The sequence below is a fragment of the Chelonoidis abingdonii genome, chromosome 7 (genome assembly GCF_003597395.2).
Source record: "Chelonoidis abingdonii isolate Lonesome George chromosome 7, CheloAbing_2.0, whole genome shotgun sequence".
NCBI classification, from domain to species: Eukaryota; Metazoa; Chordata; order Testudines; family Testudinidae; genus Chelonoidis; species Chelonoidis abingdonii.
Genome location: NC_133775.1, coordinates 1819592 through 1842821, shown reverse-complemented (window position 1 = coordinate 1842821; position 23230 = coordinate 1819592). Strand labels below are relative to the sequence as shown.

The 23230-nt window shown below is 43.7% G+C and overlaps 1 protein-coding gene across 6 annotated transcripts in view; it reads right to left on the bottom strand.

Moving 5' to 3' along the window:
- Positions 1-23230, bottom strand: part of ST3GAL3 (ST3 beta-galactoside alpha-2,3-sialyltransferase 3) — a 425585-nt gene that overhangs the window by 238930 nt on the left and 163425 nt on the right. For 4 of the 6 annotated variants that reach the window (XM_075067555.1, XM_075067560.1, XM_075067556.1 and 1 more), the window contains one exon: positions 11459-11551. The exons of the other annotated variants lie outside the window; for them this stretch is intronic. In XM_075067555.1, the coding sequence (XP_074923656.1) occupies positions 11459-11551 (93 nt within the window). The remainder of the gene's footprint in view (positions 1-11458; positions 11552-23230) is intronic. 6 annotated transcript variants of the gene reach the window in all.

Sequence of the window (23230 nt, the reverse complement as noted above, 5' to 3'; positions counted from 1 at the left end):
TAGAAAAATTGAAACTGGAAATAAGATATGCATTTTGGACAGTGAAGGTGATTAACTAGTGGAATAGTTTAACAAGGGATGTAATAGATTCTCCATCAGTTGAAATCTTTAAATCAAGATAACTAGGATATGACAGATGTCAGAATCAATGGGTGAAGTTCTTTGGCCTGTGCTATGCAGGAGGTCGGACTAGGTGATCATAATGGTCTCTTTGGGCCTTAAACTTTATGACTATATTAAATAGTCTTGCCCTGCCCCTACTACGCTAATTCGAAATAACCTGGATTTTTCTCAAGAGAACCAGTACTTAACATTTGAACTCTGGGCAGAAGGTTGGACTAAGATCTATGGGTCAGTTATTTAAGACTAGGAATAGTTTAGATATATTTTAATACACATATAAACTACCCCAGATTCCTATTCTCCTATATTTACAGTTAAGACATAATACACTTAACACACGTGTTGGAAGGGTTTCCAGACATCTATTACAGGAAAAGAATAATACACAATTCTTCAGGCCTAAAAGTTTAATTTCCAATAATTACACAGAACTCACAAAACTGGCATAGAAGATAACAGTGACAATAAGATAAATATGACAAAGGGGCAAAACTTATAGAAGACAACTTTTCTGAGCAGTGGTCCCAGATTTGGAAAAGACCTATTACCCCGTCTATGTGCATCTCCATCAAAGAAAGTCACTATGAAGTGTAGTTTCAAATACAAGTGTTTAAGTGTTAATTCCATGCTTGCCGAGAGGTTGCCAGGCATTGGGAAGTGGCACTTTCACCCCATCTTTGGTGGAAGTGTCTGAAGATGGCCCAAGTTTGGATTAGTATCTTGGATTTAGTCCTTGAAATCAATGGATCCAGACTGTTCTTGGACACTTTATGGAAACTTTTGGGTTTCCCTGTGAAAAAGGATTATAGGTTAAAGAATTCTAAACTTAATTTCTCACTGGTTGGTTCCACAATAAGCTCTCCTTAGCTGCGTATTGGAAAAAGAAAGATCCTCCTGACAGACTTACTTGGCTTAAAAGTGTCTGGGACACAAATAGGTCATATTGATTTCAATACAACTTGCCTTCCTTCCTTAGAATTTGAACAAAACAATTTTTCTAACACAACCAAGGCTGGATACTTTAGCTGCTTCTCTTTATTATGTCTAATGCCTTCTCTTATGATTGCCATATACATGCATACTGTACTTCTGTTAAATTCTTAGAGTTACACTGATACGTCTCTTTCAAATTGTTTTATTTTCCAACTTTGTTTCTGAAAAGCATTTTGTTTAAAAAAAACTTCTCAACCTCTGAAAAGATCAAAAATAATGAGGGGATTTCTAAATCTCTTTAGAGTGTCAAGCTGGTATTCAATAAACAGAATTCAATTTGCAGGTACTGGTCTTATCTTATCCCTGTACACTCTGAGGCCCTGTCTACACTAGGAAGAAAGGGGTTTAAGACAGAGGAACATAAGGATTGTCAGATTAGATCAGACCCACAGACCATCTAGCCCAGTAACCTGCAGCTGACATTGGTCAGCGCCAGACACTTCTGAGAAAGTTGCACAAAACTCTCCAGCATGCAGAGGGAGGATAGTCTGCCCATCCATGAAGTTCTTATCCTAGTCCTTAATAATTTGAGACTGGTCAAGCCCTGAAGCGCTGCCACAGAGATTCAGAGGAGTAATTTTCAGCCTCAGAATCCAGCATTCCCCTCTCACAGTTAGCTATTTCAAAGCCTGTGCAGCCCAATCTTTCTCAGAGGTGAGGGGTATCCTTTTGACATGCAAATACTGTGGTGCTCATTCTCTACATCTACTCTCAAGCAAGCAAAATAGATTTTTAGCAGTCACATTCCTGAGAGAGAGGCTGTTCGTCTCCCTTCAAGGCAAATCGAGAAGTCTACGTTTTGTTTTGTTGCTTTTTCTAAAGGCGGCATACGCACCAGTCAGTTTCAGACCTCTCCCCTAGACAGGGGGAGCAGAGACAAAGGATGTTTAGTTTCCAAGACTTTAAAGTATGGCTTTATTCAACTTTACCATTTTCAATATGTGGAATCAGTGAATATAAAACAAAGCCCACTACTTCAGTAAAACAAGAGGTAACTATTTTATTCAGCTTTTAACATCCTCCCCTCTTTATTTAGTTACTCCCCTTTCTACAACAGATGTATTTTTTACTCTCACAGTAAGAATCTGCTATAATGCCGCTGACATCATTGCTAAAATTACATACACTCTCTTGCATGTAGATTTTCCATAGCAGATAGGCCAGGTAACAGACAGCAGAGACTGGACATTAAGAGTGAAAGGAGCTTCAATGAAAATACTGTAATCTTGCAGCAATATCCTCACTCTGGTGTGACCCACTGCCAGGCTGGGAAAATGAGAGCTGGTTCCCCACTGCCAGAGAGGACCAGCAACACTGGGCCTGCACAAAGCCACCTGAGTTCTGACAGCACCAAGCAGCTCAGTGCCTAAATCATGGCGAAGCTTCAGCAGGATTCACAAACTCAGTGTTTCCTTACATCTTGCCCTCAGGACCTGTTCTGGTCCGAGTGCCCAGAGGCTGCCTAAGAACATGCCTATCAGATCTGTTTCTATACAAAATATGATGGGAGAAATGGCATCCACAAGCCCAGTGGCACTAACTCAGGATGTGGGAGACCTGGGTTCAAATCCCTCCTCTGCCTGATTCAGAGAGGGACTTAAACTCAGCTCCCCCACATCCCAGGTGAGTGCCCTAACCAATGGGCTCCAGGAGGTGTTCTGGAGTGGGGCTCTCGCCATCCCTCCTGTTGAAGATATTCCACCTTGTCTGAAATATACAGTCATTGGGCCAGAGAGAGTGACTGAGAACAACGCTACAGCTCAGCAATCACTTGGGCCAGAGAACCTGAGCATAAGGGAGGAATCAGCACTTCCTCCTTTCTTGAGAAAGGGTTGACCTGGGTGAGGCATCTAACTGCAGGAGAGGGTTCACAGCACCTCTCTCAAGCCTAGCTCCATTTGGGGGGCAGGGCTTTGGCCACTCCCTCCCCTCAATGTTTCCTACCTCTTCTTCTTTGAGTGCTGGTCCCGAGGTGTATTCCTTTGTGGGTAACTGACCAGTAGGAGGAGGATGCAAGGATGCAGAGCCGTTCGGAGAACAGGTGTCACAAAGGATGCACTGCAGTTCTACTCTAGCGCATACGATCTCGCAAACATGGGGATGGAACTCCATGTAGCTGCTCTGCAGATGTTGAGTAAAGGTACTTCCCGAAGTGATACCACTAAAATTGCTTGTGTTCTGATAGAACAAGCCCTCATCTCATGAGGGGGGAGGAAGATGCAGCAAATGGCAACAGAGCAGGATACATACAGAGATCCACTTAGACATCCTCTGTGAGGATATAGCCTGACCTCAGAATTTTTCTGCTATAGCAAGAAACAGTCAAGGTGATCTACTAATTGGTTTTGCCCTCTGCAGTTAGAAGGCAAGAGTGTATCGTACATCCAGCGGATGATGTTTCCGCTCCTCTTCAGATGCATGTGGTTTTGGAAAAAACAGAGATACATGGATTGACTGGTTTAGTAAAACTCAAACTACTTTAGGGGTGAATTTAGGATGTAAAGAGATTCTGTCCTTTTGGAACATAGTACAAAAAAAGCTGTATTATCCAGCACTGCACCAACTGGAATGCTCTATAAACTGGCATTTCTGATCTTCATTGAAAGTCTGGTTTATAGTTTGGTTAGTGCGGGACTGGCAGGCTCCCTACCTGGCTCCACGTGGCTCCCCGGAAGCAGCGACATGTCCTAGCTGCTCCTAGGTGGAGGTTCTTTGCACTGCCCCCACCCCGCCCTGAGGACTGGCTCCGCAGCTCTCATTGGCCGCAGTTCCCGGCCATTGGGAGCTGCAGGGGTGGCACCTGCGGGCGGAGGCAGCACGCAGAGCCAGCTAGCTGCGCCTCCGCCTACGAGCAGCCAGGTCATGTCACTGCTTGCGGGGAGCTGCTCGAGGTGAGCACTGCCCAGATCTGGAACCCCACACCCCCTCCCGTGCCACAACCCCTTGCCCCAAGTCCCATTCCAAACCCAAACTCCCTCCCTCGTAATTAACCAGAATTTTTCACTTACCCCCAATTCCCCCAACATGTCAGAAATAGAGTGAAAGCTGTTTTATGGCAGATCCGCCATTAGGGCTCTCAGCTCACCCATCCTTCTGGCCACAAGGAATGCACCTTTCATTGAGATGTGAGACATGGAACAGGTGGCTAATGGTTTGAAGGGAAGCTTAGTGAGTCCTGAAAGTACAAGCTTTAAACTCCAATGAGGAGCAGATTTTCTTTAGTGATAGGAAAGTTCTGATTAGGCCTTTTAAGAATCTGCTAGCCAATGGGTGAGTGAAAACTGAATACCCATCTGATGGTGGATGGCACACACTGATTGCTGCCAGGTGGACTCATATAGAGAGAGAGCCCAGCTGTTTGGAGAGAAAGACAGTCCAACGTCAGGGGAGTACCTGCTGACTCAGGGGATACAGGTTTCTGTGGCGCCCAGATGGAAAAATCATGTCCAATTGACTGGATAGCATTTGCCAGTGGAGTCGTCTCAGCTATTATTCAGAACGGGTTGTACTGCTTCAGAGCAGGGATATTCTAATGTTGATGCCCATCCAAAAACCAACCCATAAGATGAAGACTTTGGGATTAGGATGCTTGATCCTGCCCTTCTCCTGGGTCAAGAGATTGGGAAAGAACTGGATGCTGAATGGAGGACAAGATGACAATCACAGGAGATCTGAGAACCAAAACTGTCTGCATGATGACTGGGGGTGATGAGGACGGTGCCCTGTCCTGAAGAGTTTTCCATAACACCTGAGGTAGGAGCGGTAAGGGAAGAAAGGCATAGCTCAGGTGGTTTGCCTGGGGAGAATGAGCATATCGCCCTAACAGTGTAGTCCTTGAACTCCTCTGCACCAATATATGTTGCATTTCTTGCTCATTCAAAAGGCAAAAAGGCAAAATACTGAATGGGGGAGCACACTGAACAAGGAAGCTATCTACTACTGAGTCATATGATTCCCACATGTGATCAATGGCAAAATGCCTGCTGACGGTGTCCACCAACACATTGAGTTCCTGGAAGATAAGCTGCTGACAGGATGATTCAATACCTGATACACCATTCCACAGGGCGACTGCTTCTACGCATAGGGGACTGATTTCGCCCTTCCCTGTTTTTTGGTGCAAAAGAGGGTTGTCTTGTTGTCTAACATTATGCGGACATGTTGGGACAGATGAATTGTAAACAAACCTTGCAAGCTTCTTGGATTAGCCAGGGTGTGGTAATAGCCTCCTGTCCCAGATCTGGACTTTAGCATCCAAGACCTGGGTGCTTACCTGAAACTCCCCCAAGCTCACTACCAGCTTGGATATTCTCGCTGCCACCAGGGTCAGGAATTATAGGGCCTGACCCCCTTTCCTCTCTCTTGTGTCCCAATCCTTCCTTGGGGGACCCCCAAGACCCAGACCCCTGGGTCTCTCTTCTCTCTCTCCCAGCTTCCCCCGCTTCCTGGTTAGCCGGTGCAATGCTATACTTCACTCCTTGAATACAACCGAGAGGCAATCTAGCTTCCCCGAGGCTATGCATTCACCTAGTCAGCTCACACAAGAGATTCCCCCTCCTTTGTCCTGCAGCCTTTCCCGCCCTGGGACAATAGGAAGGTAGACACAGAGTTTGGGCTTTTCCCTCCCCCTCTGCCTCACTAGGAAAGAAACTTCCACAAGGTTTAAAAGAAAACTTTATAAAAGAAAAAGAAAGAAAATATAAAACAATAATCTTGCATAGAAACTCATACAGGCTCTTGCTTATAAGAAAATATGATAACAGTCTGATTTAAAAGATAGCCCGATTAAACAGTCCAACAAATCAACATACATGTAAATACAACACAAAGCTCATCATAGCCGATTACTTTGCTTTCCTTTGTACTACACGATGTTTAGGAGAAACTTTGAGAAGATGGAGTTAGGAGAAAGCTTGTCCCTCACAGCCGAGGAAACAACCAAGACACAGCAATCCACATCTGTACATACACACAAAGCTCTTCATAGTCGAATTACTTTGCTTTCCTTTGTACTCACAGACTTTTAGTAGAATATTTGAGATAAGAGGAAGATAGAAGGAAACTTGTTTACCCATAGCCGAGAAAACAACAAAGACCCGAGATAAAATTCCCGCCCCTGACTTTTAAACAATCCAGTTCTCTGATTGGTCCTCTGGTCAGGTGTTTGGTTACCCTTTCCAGGTAAAAGAAACTTAACCCTTACCTTACCTATCTACTTATGACACAGGGTGCCAGAAGGTTGATGTGCATCCTGGTCTTTCGGGATCTTCAAGTGCTCTGTGCCATATGGCTGTCCATGTGGGCCCACCAGTAAGACAGAAGTGTCTGTAATGATCACCTTGCCTGGCAAGAAGGATAGGAAGGGGACGCTTACATGTACCCGATGGTAATACTTCCACCACTTCAGGGTAGACGTGACTCTGCTAGGAATTCTTGTTATGGCATTATACTGTGTTTGGTCTGGAGCGCCATCTGAAGGCAAGCTAGGTGGTGTCAGGTGACTAGGGTAACATTAAGTACATGAAATCATGTGCCCCAGGAGGGAAAAACAAGCTCTGACTGGAGCCTGAGGGTCGTGCATAAGCGGATCTCTTAAGTTGCTTATGGTTGCTCATGTCCCTTGATACATAAATTCTCACCATGACTGGATCTACAGTGACCCCTATGAAGTCTAGTCCACACTGGAGCAAAGACAGACTTTTCCAATTCACACTGACTCAGAGAGGAAAGTAGCTGAAGCACTGATGAAGTTGACTTATAGGCTTCCTGATGTGTCTTGGCAACGAGAAGCCAATTGTCAAGATGGGGAAAATGAAGATGACATTCCATCTGAAATGAGCTGCTCTTACCAAAAAGACCTTGGTAAAGACACTAGGGACGGTGGCAAGGCTGAATGGGAATACCTTGTATTGAAACTATTCAGGTCTCTCCGTGAAACTGAGAAAATGCCATCATACTGAGAGCTGTGAACCATATGCCATTTTCCAGCAATGGGATTATTTATGCCAGAGTGACCATGCAAAATGTCATTTTACAAATAAAGCTGTTGCAATTGCTGAGATTGAGGATAGGTCTCCAATCTCCTATCTTTTTGAGGACTAAGAAGTACATAGAGTAAAAGCCTTTCCTTTGGTATTGAAGAACGTGCTCTATTGCTCCTTGCTGGAGAAGGGATTTCACACACTGGCCTGGGAATCTTCTCAGAGAATGGCCCCTGAAGAGGAATGGGGATTAGGGTTTTGGAAGATGTAGGGAAGTAAAGCTGAGCGCACAGCCAGAATGGATGATATTTAACACACACTCATCTGTGGTTATGACACTCCAGTTGTGAAAACAAAGTGCTAAATGACCCCAAAGGATATGCAGGAATTGGATACTGGTGGCATCATAAATGGTGTGCAGCTCTTGAGCATCTGTCAAAAATATCTTTTTACTGGGGGATGGGACTGACATGGTGCTGTAGACATGGGAGCTGCAGGCAAATGACACTTCTGTACTCTCTCTCGTATGTGGAGGGCTATAAGACCATCAGTGATAAAACTGTTGAGACACTGGTCTAGGTTTGCAAGCTGCCTGTGATACTTCCCTTTTGGGACAGGTGTATCTACACCCAGGAAGTGGAGGGTGGCACTGGAGTCCCTCGTGTAAGGACTCCATGGTGTTTTGGATCTCACTGAGAAACCCCAAAGTGTGCAATCATGATTCATGGCACAGCATGATGGCCACTGCCATCATTCTAGGTGATGTGTCTGCTGCATCAACCACTAATTGAAGTGAGGTTCTAGCCATCAGCTTACCCTCTTCAATAAGAGCCTGGAAGTGAGCTCCATCCTGCTGTGGTAGCTTGTCTACAAAAATCTGTGAATCTTCAATAGTTGAGACAGTAGTACTCGGCCAACACTGTCTGACAGTTCACTATACTAAGCTGAAGGCTAGTAGATGTGAAAGTGTTCCTTCTCAAGAAATCTAGATTTTTAGCATCCTTTTCAGAAGATTTAAGAGGATGTTGTCTAGATCTCTCTGTGGCAGCATACACAACGAGAGAATTCAGTGTAGGGTGGGTAAAGAGAAAATCTGCTCCCCTCGCTGGAATTAAATACTGTTTCTCTACCCTCTTGGGACTAGGGGCACATGTGGCCGTTGTATGCCAGACTGCTCTAGCAAATTCTGGCATAGCTCCACTAACTGTAACTGGTGGTTTGCAGGATATCCAAGAGTTTGTGTTTTGGGTCTTGGACCTCCACTAGGGAGATCTGGAGTTTCTCTGTTACCCTTCACAATGAATCCTCGGTCATCCAGAGGGGACACAGATGCTGGGGTTACTGCTTCATCAGGAGAAGATGACAACAATCTTGTAAACTGGTTTGTATTCCTCCTCCACCATGAGGTCAGGAGGAGGCCGATTGTTCCCTTAGAGGGCAATGGTGGAGTGATTCCCTTGCAGACCACATGGGGGCTCTATCTTCCATACAGGTCCCATACCATACAGTATGTTGGTTCAGGAGGGGGTTCTGGGTATCCCCAAGGCAAGGGGTACCAAAGGTCCCAAGGTAAATGTCGAGGCGGAGGTTGGTATCAGGAGGCTCTGGATCTCCTGTCTGGATAACATTTCTAAGAGGAGGAGACAGTGACTCCTCTGGAGCTTCAGACTCTCCCAAGAAAGAGAAGAAAAGGTCTTGATCCAACAGCAGCTCCAACAGAGGAAAGTTGCAGTTGGAAGATGGAAGAGGGGATAGGCTTCTGTCAAAGGTAACATCCCCTGGTAGAGTCAATCTCCCTAGCGCAAGAAGGTCCTGATGATGGGGGAAACAGGACCTCGGGGAGAACAAAGATGTCCTATAGTGTAGTATAAGTATTGCATCCCTGCAGTGCAAGCAGTCTGATACGTTCATGCTGATGGGGTCGGAGGAAGAAGACTCCATGTGGCCAGAGTGAAAGATAGAAAGAGGAGCATTGGTGGTAGAAGCTCTGATTGTGCCAGAACCAACAGATTCAAACTTTTTGACTTAGAGAGTACTGGTGGAGTGAATGTCACTGGTACAGGATCCAGTACTCTGGTTTACGGGCTTTTGAGACATGGCTCTGGGACTCAGGACATAATAAGTCTTCTGGAGTTGAAAGAGCGGATTTGCTCGATTTAGGAAGAGCTGTGTCAGACATCTTAGACTCATAGACTCATAGGTCAGAAGGGACCAATATGATCATCTAGTCTGACCTCCTGCACAACGCAGGCCACAGAACCCTACCCATCCACTTCTATAACAACCCCTAACCTTGGAAGCAGACCTAGAAGCAGACCTGCTCTTATGCTTATGCAAGCATTCTCTGCCTGCCCAATGAAAACCTGATGGGGTGGTCTGTGGGTATGGATTGCCCAGCAGCAGTCAGACCTCACAGCAGGAGGCATGCAGTGTAACCAGCCAATGTACCAGGGGTGTGGGGGAGTGTTCCACAGCCTGGGTCCAACTGCAGCCTCATGGCCTTCTTCAAGAGAGGTTTTCTAAGCCAGAGTCCCCTCACCTCATGGGTATGGCTAGGGCAAAAGTGGCAGGTATTACACGTAGCCATGATGTGGGCCTCCCCAAGACAGTACAAACAATGTTGATGCTTGTCACTGACTGAGAAAGAATGGGGACACAACACACAGTTTTGAAGCCCAGAGTTCTGGCCATAATCAAATACCGTAATGATGCATTAGGGAGGTGACCCCAAGGCAGGGATTCTATTTAATTAGAAAACTCTGCTAAAAGCTGTAAAAACTAACTATAAAGAACCACATAAAAAGGCACTAAGGCAACCTCTGAAATATTTACAGAGCAAAGGAATTGAAGAAAAGCTCTGGACTCTGGAGGTTCAAAGCCAAGCTACGAGAGGGCAAGAAGGAACTGGAGAGATGGTTGGCCACTCCATCCTTTATTCCTTTGGTTGGAAGCACAAGGAAAGTAAAGGGTGCACGAGTGGCCCAACAGACACTACTTGCAAGAATTCTCTGACTCCAGGTGTATACACACATCCACAATGGAATATACATAGCGACCAGCACTCGAAGAAGAATCTCAGCTTTCATTTAAAAAAAATTCCAGACATCATGGTTTCTGGGAAAAGCATGAAAATGTGACCTAAAAGTATCAGAAAGACTCAAAAAACAAAAGACAAATCAAAAGAACCCCAACATTATTTTTAATTCATTATTTTTAAGCCAATTTCATGATTCTGGGCACCTGATTCATGATTTTTGAACACTTGGGGTTGACAATATCACAGCAGACTTGTTCAGAGGAGAAGATGAGAGACTAGCATGATATTTCATTGGAAAAAGTGAATGAGATACAGCAAGATCAGCAGACTCTTCATAGTATGCCTTGGACTCTCTAAACCTATTTAGAAAACTCTGCTGCCCAGTTCCCAAGCATTTGTGGGCCAGTTTGCCCTTGTGTGCTGGTAGAGAAGATAATAACCCTTCTACCTCAGATAGCTAAATTTACCTCTAACTCAGCAGGTGCAACTCAGTGGAACTGCTCTTGTAGTTTCAATGGAGGTGCACCTGCTTACACCAGCAATGAATTTGGCACTGAGTCTACACTCTGTTGATCTACTACTTGCATCATTGAAGATACTGTACTGTATATTCATGGGGTCCCACTGAAGTCAATGGCAAAACCCCCCTTGATTTCCATAAAGCCAGGATTTCACAAGGGGCATCCACTGGAACTAGAATGGCAAAAAAATGCAGCAATCATCTACAAGACAAGCTACCTACAAGGTTCCCCTGAAACTTCTTCCACTTGGTTCCCCACAAACTCAGTTCAATTCCAGTCTTGTCATTCAGCCTCCTTTACTAGCATACAATCAAACTACACTTGAGTTGACCAGGCTAAAGCATAGTGGGTGGGTACAGAGTATACCACACATCCAAAGCTACACAGCAAACCTCTTCCTTTATATACATTTATACATTACATTGTATTTACTATACATTGCATCACATGTTCTGGGATTGGCTTGGTCGCTTTGTAGGAACTAATCCATATACAACACACATTGTCCATGCATGACTTACTCTTCACTTCATCTTACATTCCAGGTTGATCTGATTCATTATCTTGTCAAATGTAAATGGTTCCCTGGGTATCCCCCTTTATCTTAGCTAGTAAAGATATTCTGTTCCCAGCCTGCTGATCATTTCTGGGGAGACAGGATTAGGGAGGTAAATGGGAGGACTCACTCACAGCCAATTACTCATGTTAAGCCAAGCCTACATAGAATCCTGCATGCAGAGGGGGAAGACAGTTTGGGAAGAGCAGGGCTGTAAATTACAAACACTGGGGAACTGATCACTTACTTTGGGAAGATGGAAGTCATGAGCGCTGATGCATACCCAGGTTTGCAAACTCCCTCAGAGAAATTTGCATACTTTGATGCTAGTTCTGGAGGCCTGTGGAAAAAAGGATGAGAGTCAAGACTTTCCAGGGTATGTAAATGCTGAGTGTGTCACCCTGATCCTTTATTATTTAAATCTTTTCCTTCACAGTGCTTCTCCAAAACAGCTATGAAGAATATTAACAGAAACAAAAGGTTTTCTGTTTGTTTTTTACACTAAGATGGGAGAATATCAAACCGAGGGGTCAGAAATATCTGAAACACCACTAAATCAGTACTTCTATTGAGGGACTTCACACACTTAGGAAGGTGAAGCTCCAGGAAGGAATTAAAGCTAGCCAGATACTATTTTAGACGCCTGCTCTCCAAAAGGAAGAGAAGATTAAAAGGTAACAGAGAACCACTTGTTCAGGCTATTTTTCTACTACATGCTAGACGTAAGATGTCAGTGCAAGTATTACTTACAGGACAAGTTTCAAACATTTTAATCAAATTACAAAGCAGATTTCTAATAGCCTACAGTCATCAGCCACTGTTTAGACTTTCAAGGGGATGGATCCTTTGGGCAGTCAAATAGACAGAGCTGCCCTTGTTCTATTGGGAAGTGGCCTAATAGCACAGCCAGTCACATAATTCAAGGGTTGAGCAGTGACTCCACATACAGAAGCCTAAAGAAAAGAGCAGTGACTGAAACACAGTCTAAGTGGTTAAAGCTTAGCCCTCGGAGAGGAAATCTGAGTCTAGTACACAACTTTACCACAGACTTACTGTGTGACCTTGAGCAAATCTCTGTGCCTCTGCTCCCATCCGCAAAATGGAGATAATCATACTCATCCATATTACAGATATATTGCAAGGCATAAATCATTAATGCTTTTACGATATCTGTAGGTACCTTGATGCAAGCCACTACACAAAAATTATTCCAAACAAAAAACTGATGAGAAATGGTCCTACAGCAACAGAGATACATATTGCACCATTGATAGCAACTATTCAACAATGACATTTTTAGAAGTTTTAAAATAGCAGCGAGAGAAGGCGAGTAGTGTGGATCCATGCAGACAGTCCTCAAAGAATCTCAGTTACCTCCAGCACTGTTCTTTCTTCTCCAAGCATTGTCTACATGGATCCCGCCTCTAGTTATCTTGTCCTCCCACACCTGTTGGCACTGGGATCTGTTGTATTCATTTGGAATATGCAGATCCAAAGAGTTAAAGGTGTTAACATGACCAGTTACTATCAACACTGAATAGTTTTAAACAAGGTTAAGGGACCACACACTTCTTAGTATCACAGCAAATACACCATGAAAAATCCTTTTAACCTTTTATTAAAGACCAGGGGTGGGGGAGAAAACACAGTTAAAGCATTTGAAATGTAAAGTATGTATTAATGTTTTCATTTTAACAACATCCTTGTTCTCTTTCCCTTCCAAGAGAGTCTGTCAAACATGGAGGGTTTCCTTCTAAAGTCTCTTAAGACAGCAATAACTATCCTTTTTGGGGAAAAGAGAAGACATTAACAACAACAGCTCCAGCCTGTTTTAATTAAAGTCTGATCCTGTTTCCTAGAAGACAAAACAAGACAAACACACACAAAGAAGGAGAGAAAAGACCAACAGAGATACAAAACAAAGCTTCTGTCTCTGATATTGACTAGCTTGCAACCTCACTGCTGGAGAAACACAGGCCCAGCCCACAGTCTTACCAGCCACTCCGAGACCTGGCAAAATGGTATCAGCATCTGGCTATTTAGGATATTGCATTCAGCCGTCTCTTTCTGATCATGGGCTCACAGCAGTGTGGCAAAATATACAGTCTAGGCTGACTAAGCCAGACACTTATTAGACAGAAGGAAAAACGGGGCTAGGAAAGAGAACTAAGGTGGGGAAGGAAAAGAAGACCAACATGGCACAGTGTGGGGGAGATGAGGTATGTGTGCTGTGGCAAATTGCCGGTACTGTTCTGCTGGGTCTCGCGCTTTCTCTTCTCTGGGGTAGGTTCAGGGCGCTATTGCTTGCCTCTGAACCGGTTCTTAATTACTCCACTAGTGTCCTTGGAGGAGGGGAGTGGAGAGGGAGGGACCTGGGCCCGCCCTCTACTCCAGGTCCCAACCCAGGGGCCCTGAGGGTTGTGGTGAACCACTTGAACTAGCGGTTCCTTCCCCTGGGTTACTTCCCTCTCCTACCCTTCAGCTTGTGAAGGGCTTCTTGCCTCCCTTCTACACAAGCCTGGTGCCCCTTACCTAGGGTTTCTTCTGGACTTCACAATCCACCGCAGCACTCCTCCAAACTTTCTATTTCTCTCTTATCAAACTCTTCTCTTCTCCAACTTCTGCAACCTGCACTCTGCTCCAATCAAACCTTCCTCCTTCAACTCCCACCCTGTCTGACTAAAGCAGGGGTTTTTATCACATGACTGAAGTCAGGTGCTCTAATTGGAGTCAGGTGCTCTGGTTAAGCTAAAGCAAACCTTCCTCCCTTGGCAGGGAATAAGGCCCCCTGCTAACACACTCATGCTGCCCTCTGGCCATGCTGTATCACAGTGTATATGTGAGTGAGTGACGAGAAGAGAGTCTCACATCACAGGTGGCATGTAAGATTTAGGTGGAGCTGGTGGCGATGTCATCTGGGCACCCTCTCTCTGACCCAGTCTGATCAGGACATCTTTCAGGATTAGCATGAAGAAGGTCCCAGGTCCAAGGAGACAGTAGGGTGGTAGCCATGACGATAAAATTGGCTCCAGCAATTACTGCCAGACAGATGCTGCTTCTGCTAATTTTTCCCAAAAGTCTTCTCTTTATAAGAACCCCAGAAAGGGGTGTTGGGCATAATACTCCATCCTGTTATTATTCTGACCTCCAATAGACAAATTTTAAACATTCCAATTTTGGTTCATTGATTTCCATTCCTTTACTCCTCTTGTTTACCAGTCATCTTAACACAGTCCTTGAGTGGAATCAGTACAGCCCTTTCTGTTTGGACTAATTCAGTCTCTCTCTTTTTTGTGTCTTTTCTCATCAACATTTGTTGTGATCACTTACTGTGGCACTTTATGAACTTTCTCTGACTTTTTACAGTTGAACAATTAGTGGAAATTTGTAGGCCCATTTATCACAACATAATCTCCCATGGCAAGGGAACACCCATATATGCTACAGAGAAATCTGCATTTTAAGGAACAGCTTCCTTCTGTTGATTTAATAAGAAGAGCTGTTTACATCTAAGCAATGTAGTTTATACATATTTGGGAATAGATGGGAACCGGAGAAAAGGAAAACTTATACTTACTTGGGAATTTTCTTTCTTAGAACCTTCATAGGCTCGTGGTTAAGGCACAGGTTGAAGACACTGGAGATATAGGGCCAATTCTCAGATCTGCCAGATCTTAATTCAAATTACTTAATCCATCTGTTCCTCATCTAGAAAATGAAAGTAATAATACTTCCTTTTGCAGTCTTGTCTATTTATGTTGTAAACTATTCAGTGTACGGACTATCCTTACTACGTCTGTATCCTGGGTCTAGCACAACAGGGTCCCTTCTCCTGCTTGGTGCTACTATCATACCAAGGAAAACAGTAAAGGTAGGATTTTAAGAAGTGCCTAAGGAGTTAGCAGCACAAGTCCCACTGTGACTTTCAATGGGGTTTGTGTTCTTCACTTCCTTTGATTTTGAAAAATCCCACCCTAAATAAATAATTGGCTCACCAAGACTGCCTGGCTCCTGTCAAACAGAGAGCAGTACTACTAATCAATAATGATGATTGTGTGGACTTGGACAGTGCCGTCCAATCAAGGAACTCAAAGTAGTTTACAAACATCAAATAACTCAGGCACTCCTGTGAGAGAGGTAAATATTTTACATATACAGAAAGAGGCTCTTTTTAACTCAAAATACCCCAGAACCACTAAAATGCAGCCAGAAGTTGGAGCGTGATCTGGCAGTCAGCCAGACCACAGCACACTGTAAAGTGTGTAAGGATGTGTGTATGTATAGGAAAGAGGGTAAAATTGTAGATGCACTAGGCAAACTAACTCTGAAGTGACACTGGATCTTTACTGTCTGAACAGTGAAGTACTTACAGGACAGAAAGCCCTTCAATTTGTTAAGGTTTTTTCCAACAGACCCTGGCATCAAACTGCATAATATAGAATTCACTTGTGTCAGAAGAAAAAGCTGAGTCATCCCTGCCAGGATTTGAACCTGGCATTCCAGGGAGTCTAGGTATTCCAAATCTATGGCTGAGACTGCTAATCTGCTGTTTCCAGTTTACTGTAATACTGTGTTAATCTGCTATTCACACCATGGTCTGGCGGTGGTGGTAGAGACTTTCATTGAGTTCAATGATAGCGAGTGGTTCTCCACTGGCCAGGGTGTGAGACAAGGGTGTGTTTTGTCTCCAAGCCTCTTGAACATATGTGCAGAATTTATGGATGTGAATGATGGGAAGTTAATGCTTCTGACAAGAAGAAAACTGAAGCTTTTGAAATGTGGTGCTAGCAAAGATCCTAAGGTATCTCCTGGATGAAAAAAAGAAAAATGCCTATATTATAAATATTATTGGAGAGAAAACTGATGCCAGAAATCAACAGACGGAAACTTATGTACCTTGTTCACACTAGGAGTAGAGATGGAAATAACCTGAAGAAAGTTACTATGGAAGGAATGGTGGAGGGCCATGACAGTAGGGGTCAACCAGTGAAAAGATGGATGGAAAGTTAGTAATGAATTGAAAAGACGTCCCACAATTCTGTCATGTAATAGTAGTAGGCATCCTTCAGTCTCAAGAGACCATGGGTATGCACCCTTGAGAGGTAAAGAATTTACTCAGTTGGCTTTCTGGCAGCCGCGAACACAGCTGAAAAGATCCACTTGAGAGGAACAATCTCTGCTGTATCTGTCACATTTAAAGGTGACGTTTTGACCTTTGGGTTTTGCCTTCTGCAAGCTCTTTTCTCCTCTGCTAAACCGGATGGCTTCCTCTCGGAACTCCAGACACCTTTGTTAAGCTCTTGTTTCCAAAGGCTGTGGTCTTGAGTGTGGTATTCCCATTTGTCCCCATCCATGTCCATTTCTTTGAGGTCTCACTTGCACACATCCTTGAAACACAATTTTGGGCATCCTTTGAGTTTTTTATTAGATGCCAGTTCGCCATAGAGGATGTCCTTTGGTATGTACCCATCATTCATTCAGCACACATGCCCAAGCCACCAGAGGTGTCTCTCTTTGAGGAGTGTTTGTATGCTGGCCCTCTTGAGCACCTCAGTGTTGGTGACTCTGTCCCTACAGGAGATTCCAAAGATTCAACAAAGGCAATGCATATGAAAGCTGTTGAGCCTCTTTTCCTGATGAGAGTATAAGGTCCCTGTCTCACTCCCATACAAAAGTGTGCTGATAACACACGCTTCATACACGCAGGTCTTTGTGCGGTCTGTCAGTTTGTTGTTTTGCCATACCCTCTTGTTAAGTCTAGACATTGTTGAGGTGGCTTTTCCAATGCGGATGTTGAGTTCGGTTTCAAGTGAAAGATCGACTGCAATAGTGGACCCCTGGTATGTTAACTCATTCACTATTTCACATTCACAGTTGTTGCTCTAGATAGAGGGTGCTTCCTTAACTCCTTGGCAAATTATGTTTGTCTTTTTTAGGCTTATAGCAAGCCCGAAGTATTGACAGGCTTTGGAAAACTATCCATTAGGCTTTGAAGATGAGCTTCTGTATGGGGTGCCACTGCTGTGTCATCAGCAAAGAGAAGATGTTGGATAAGGGCCTCCCGAGTCTTCTGAGTCTTGCAAGATTGAATAGCTTTCCATCAGATCTTGCATGCTAGTAGAGTCCCTCAGTTCAGTAACCAAAAGCTTGTTTCAGTAGCAGGGAGGAGAAGATCCCAAGAAGAGTTGGGGCAAGTACCCGGCCTTGATTAACTCCGCTACGAATCTGGAAAGCCTCAGACACTGAGCCGTCATATTGGACTGTGCTATCCATCTTTTCATGGAAGGATCGAATCATGCTAAAGAGCCTGGGGGGACATACAATCTTTTCTAGAAGCGTGAATAGTCCACTTCTACTGACAAAGTCAAAAGCCTCTGTGAGATCAATGAAGACTATGTAGAGGGGCTTCTTTTGTTCTCTGTATTTCTCTTGTACTTATCTCAGTGAGAAGATCATGTCGATAGCAGACCTTTCTGCTCTGAACGCTGCACTGTGATTCAGGATAGATTCGGTCTGCAAGGGTCTGAAGTCTGTTGAGGGCAACTCAGGCAAAGGCTTTTCCCAGAATGCTAAGAAGGGAAATGCCATGATAGTTGTTACAGTCGCTCCTGTCACCCTTGTTTTTATAGAGAGAGTGATGATGTTGGCATCTCTCATTTCTTGTGGTACTTTGCCTTCTTTCCAGCACAGGCAGAGCAATCATGAAGACGTTGCAGTAGAATAGATTTCCCGCATTTATGACCTCGGACGGTATGCAGTATTTTCCAGGGGCTTTTCCATTGGGGAGGCCATCTATGGCAAAGCTATGCTCCTCAACAGTTGGTTCATTGTCGAGTTGGTTCATAAAAGATAGGCTTTTGATGGTGCTGATGGCTGCATCCATAACAATATTTTCACAAGAGTAAAGCTCAGAGAAGTGTTCTCCCAGCGAGCCATCTGCTTGGTGCAGTCGTTGATTATGTCCCCGGTTGTTGATTTCAATGGGGCTGTCTTTTTTTAAGTTGGACCCAAGGCTGTCTTGATCTCGTCATACATGTTTCTGATGTTGCCTCCATCAGCTGCTACATGGATGCTTATACATAAGTGCAGCCAATAGTAATTGACACAGCATCAAGCAGTTTGCTGTACCTTGGTTCTTGCCACTCTCGGTGCTTGTAAGGCTTTTTCATTTGGGACTTTCTTGTAGTTGGTTTGAGCTATGCATTTGGCCTCTGACTGGTGTCAACACACCGGAATAAGCCGTTAAACCAGTTGTTGGTCTTGTTTCCTTCTTCCCAAAGGCTGACAGAGCTGCATCCTAGATTGTGTTCTTCAGTTGCTCCCACTTCAGCTGGGCGCTTGTGGCACAATCACTGGTGTCAAGGGCTTGTTGTAGTAAGTTCTTGTACTCCTGTGACTTTTCTTGGTCCGCTATGGCACTGATGTTAATATGAGAAATCTTTTTACTTTAGATCTGTGTATTTTCTTTGGTTTAAGTCTGACTTTGCTGTGTACCAGAGAGTGGTCTCTAGCGCAATCAGGACTTTGATAATTGCAGGTAATGAGGAGGATGTTAAGGTTGGTACGCCTTTTGATAAGATCCAGTTGGTGCCAGAGGCCAGATCTAGGATGTTTCCAAGACACTTCGTGTTGTGGCGTTGTCTGGAAGAATGAGTTTGGTACACAGAGAATGTAATAGGAACAAAATTCTAGCAGTCTCTGACCATTTCCATTCATCTTACCAGTTCCGTGTTGACCAAGACAGCTGGCCCATGCTTCATGATCAACTCCCACACTTGCATTAAAGTCCCCTAGCACAAAAACATATTTGTGTTTTGAAATCTTGCTGATGGTGGTGTTCAACTAGTAGCAGAACTGGTCCTTGATGTCAGAAGATGAAGAGTGCGTTGGGGCATAAACACTCACAAGGTTGACTGGGCCCTCAGATGTGAACAAGCATAGCGCCAAAATTCTTTCTGATCCATCTGTATGTGGCTCAACCATCCCCAGAAGTGAGCTCTTGATGGCAAATACCACTCTGCTCTCTTGCGTTTCTTCTGCACTTATCCCGTCAGAAAAACGTGTAGTCTTTTTTCTGAGAAACCTGCTTGATGCTAGCCGTGTTTCTTGGAGGGATGCGATATCCATATTGAGTTGTTTCAGCTCATCACTAATCACGACAGTTTCACATGCATCGTTGATCTGTCCAAGGTATTCAGATAATACAGCTGTCATGGTGCGAATGTTCCAGCTCTCTATCTTTAAGGATGTTCTCTTTCTTTTACTTGATTTGCCAGGTGCATTGGTTAGGGTCCACTTGTCAAGTTATAAAACTCTAAGCTCCAAGCATCCATTGTAGGAGATAGACTGAGGCGGCTATTGTCTGGGGGCTGTCCAGTTTTATGGTGGACAGTGGTTTCCAGTGAGATACGATGATCTCTCCCAAGGTCGGAGACAGCCCCGGCGCTCAACTCTACGACAACAGTGTAAGAGCTTAGAATTCTGTCATGATATCGGTGATATGCAGGCATGAATAAATGAATTGACCTTTTTATGCTACCCTCAAATATACTGTAATTATATGACTTGCCCACTGAATTAAATAACTTCAAACACTGAATCAATGAGAAGCAGGAATTTATCCTAGAGTCTTGATTAAAATCCCTGCACTAACTACTGAATAACAGTGTCTCCTGAACTAGTACTACCTACTTCCTCCTTGTCTCACACATAGGCACTATAATACCTGCTTCTGGACCACTACCAAATGCTATCAGCAAAGTTGACATGAAATTGAAAGCAACTGGAATGTATCTGTAGCCACCATGGCAGAGAGTCGTTACTAGCATACACTTTGAGTAGCTAACGACTGACATAACTATTTAAACCACAGTGATCAACTTGAAAATGATCCCGGAATTCACACAAAAATCCCCTTCCCACAAAACATGCAGATTTTCCCCCATGCTGCTTCTATACTGTTGCCTTCATTATCAAATTAAAATGCCACCATCCACACAATCCCTGTAAAAGAATTAATAGGCTGAAGTGTTCAGTACATTTGACTCATGTACAGTGGCCAGTGGGTGCAGTGTAGCGGATGTTTGAGCTGTCAATTAGGAAAACCACAAAAATATCCAGAGCTGCTGATGCCTGAGGGGCAAAGCAGTTAACATTTCTCAGCAGTCATAAAACTCATGTTCCAGAGTGCCAGAGGCAGAACAGCACGCATAAGCCAACCACAGCTGCTATCACAAATCATTTAGCACTTGTTTATCTCCCCGACTCTACTCACATTGGGTTAGCCTTTTACAGAGCCCTTGAAATAGGAATTTTACATTTTAATCCCACTGGGGACATTTTTATTAGACCACAATAACATCAGTCACCACAGTTTTCAAATTTTAAGAAACTGTTACAAAGATGCTCATTGATAATTATTTCTAATGCTGTTTAACACAAAACATGGGCCATGTCAAAGCAACATCCTGGAGTAAGATTGTATGACTGCTGTCCCTCAGTCCCCTCGAGACCTCCACAAAAGTGAGATATGTATCCCATGAGGTTATCCAAGTGAATACAATTTAACTACATAAACGTGTTTTATGATTTTTCAACAAGATCCAAAATCCTGGCACAGAATTAAAGCCTTTGCTTAAATCAGATTACAATCCTTCCTCTATAACAAGAAGCTGTACAAGAGGGCAGGGAGTACACACATAATTCATCAATTGAATTCACACAAAGTTATCTGGTTTAAATCTGGGTGATATCACTAACCAGACAGCTATATAACAAAAGTGTGCACTGATTACTAGGTGAGTAAGAGCATTAAAATGAACAAACAGCTACCTCCTCTGGGATGACCTTACACTTAGAGGTAACTTCTGAATCAGTTGCTTCTTTGGGGATCTAACATGGATTTCCTTTCTTCTGTCATTATTTTCCTTTGCTATGAAACAAGATATGGCCTCATTCACAGAGCACTTTATAAGATGGTCTTTATGAGGCAGCAGAAAACACGGTGCATAGTTTTATCTGAGCTTACTATTTTTTGCTGTTTGCTTTAAAATCTTGTCTATTATCTACACTGGGCACCTTAGGAGATGCTTATGTTCACCACCTGTCAACAATGCAGCCTTTGTTTAGAAAATTGGATTTAAAATGCTCAGGATAACCATATCCAGATTCATATATTGCAAGGCCAGCTACAAAAGTCCCATGGGAACTCCTGTTCTCACTTTCTGGTAACATTGTAAATAAGAAGCGGGCAGCAGCATCCCCAATAAATGTAAACAAAACTTGTTTGTCTGAGCAATTGGCTGAAGAAGAAATAGGACTAAGTGGACTTGTAGGCTCTAAAGTTTCATATTGTTTTGTTTTTGAGTGCAGTCAACTTTTCATCACAAATACAGACCTTCTCACCATAATTCATGCCTTTGTCATCTCTAAGTTACATGACTGCAATGCCATCTACATAGGACTGCGCTCTACATCCATTTTAACATTAGCACTATAAGAAGCAAAATAAGGGAATTGTGTTTATAGGGACACTGAAAATTGAGAAAGAAGGCAGAAATAACCGACAAGAATTCTTCTGACAAAAAAAGGGAAAGGATGAAAAGGAGAGGTTACTCAGCTTGTGCAGTAACTGGAGTTCTTCAAGATGCTTGTCCCTCCACTTCAGGTGAATTTATGCCCTGCACATTTAAATCAGAATTCTTTGTAGTGGTGCCCGATTGTCCCACACATGCACCCCACATATCCACATGCCCCATGCCAAGGCTATTAGAGCTACATGTGTGAACTGTCCTGAGTTCCTTCTTCACCACAAAGTCCCATAAGAGCAACTCTGAAGAGGAGGAGGAGGACAGGTAGTGTAGCACCCACAGGGGCACACACCTCAAAGAACTCCAGTTACTGCACAAGGGGGACACGGCTCAGGAGTCACCTGAAATGGAACAGTGGAGGACTCTAGGTAGAATCTTTTAGATGGACCTGTAGCAACACTTTCTCTGAAAAACACCATAATGGGGGGTCGGCCATTAAAGCCCCCAATTCTCTTACCCTTAGGGGAGTACTGATTGTTACCAGAAAGGCTTTCTAGTAATGAACACAGATAGTGATTCAAACAGATGGTTCATAAGGCCATTAAGGACTAGGTTCAGGTCCCAGCTAGGGGTAGGTGTCCGATTTGTGGTAAGATATTTGACAAATCTCAAAGGAATCTTGCCACAGCTGAGGGAGCGAAGAGAGAAAAATCCCCTATGGATGTGTGAAAGACTGGTATTGCTGCTAAACGTACCCTAATACAATTCACAGAAAGACCTGATGTCTTCAATTCCAACAACTAATCCAGTATCCTAGGAAGAGGAGAGTGAGTTGGGAAAATCTGATGGACTGTTACACCAAAGATGGTATCATTTCCATTTCTGGAGCTAACGTATTTCTTGTAGATGGTTTTTTACTATTTAATAAAACTTGTAGTATATTTCAGCAACAAAACCTCTCTATCCCTGAGAACCATTGCTTGGAGCCTCACATTATGTAAGCTGGGCTGAAGTGTTTGACCTGCTTCTTGAGTCAGTAGGTAAGGAATGATCAGAAGCTTCCATGAAGGACAAGAGGCAAGACTGATGAGATAGGGATGCCAGACTTGTCTTGGCCACATTGGTACAATTAGTATGACTCTGGCCCAGTCCTGTTGAGACTCTTGAAGAGAAATGATGTTGATGGATACGTGTAGAGAAGTCCTTTTGTTCATGAGATGAGAAGTGTGACTCGTAGAGCTAGGGGATCAAGACATCCTATGAAGCAATATGTGATGCATTTTGCCCTGGCTGCTCTAACAAACAGATCAACCTACGGGAACCCCCAAGCTGGTAATATGTGAAGGACGCTGCAGTTTAGTTCCCATTCGTAATTTAGAGAGAAACGTCTGCTGAGGTCATCTGCCATGGTGTTTTGAATACCTGGGAGGTAGAAGCTGAGATGACTACATGTTTGGTTTTGCACCAGTTCCAGAGTTTTCTTGCTTCAG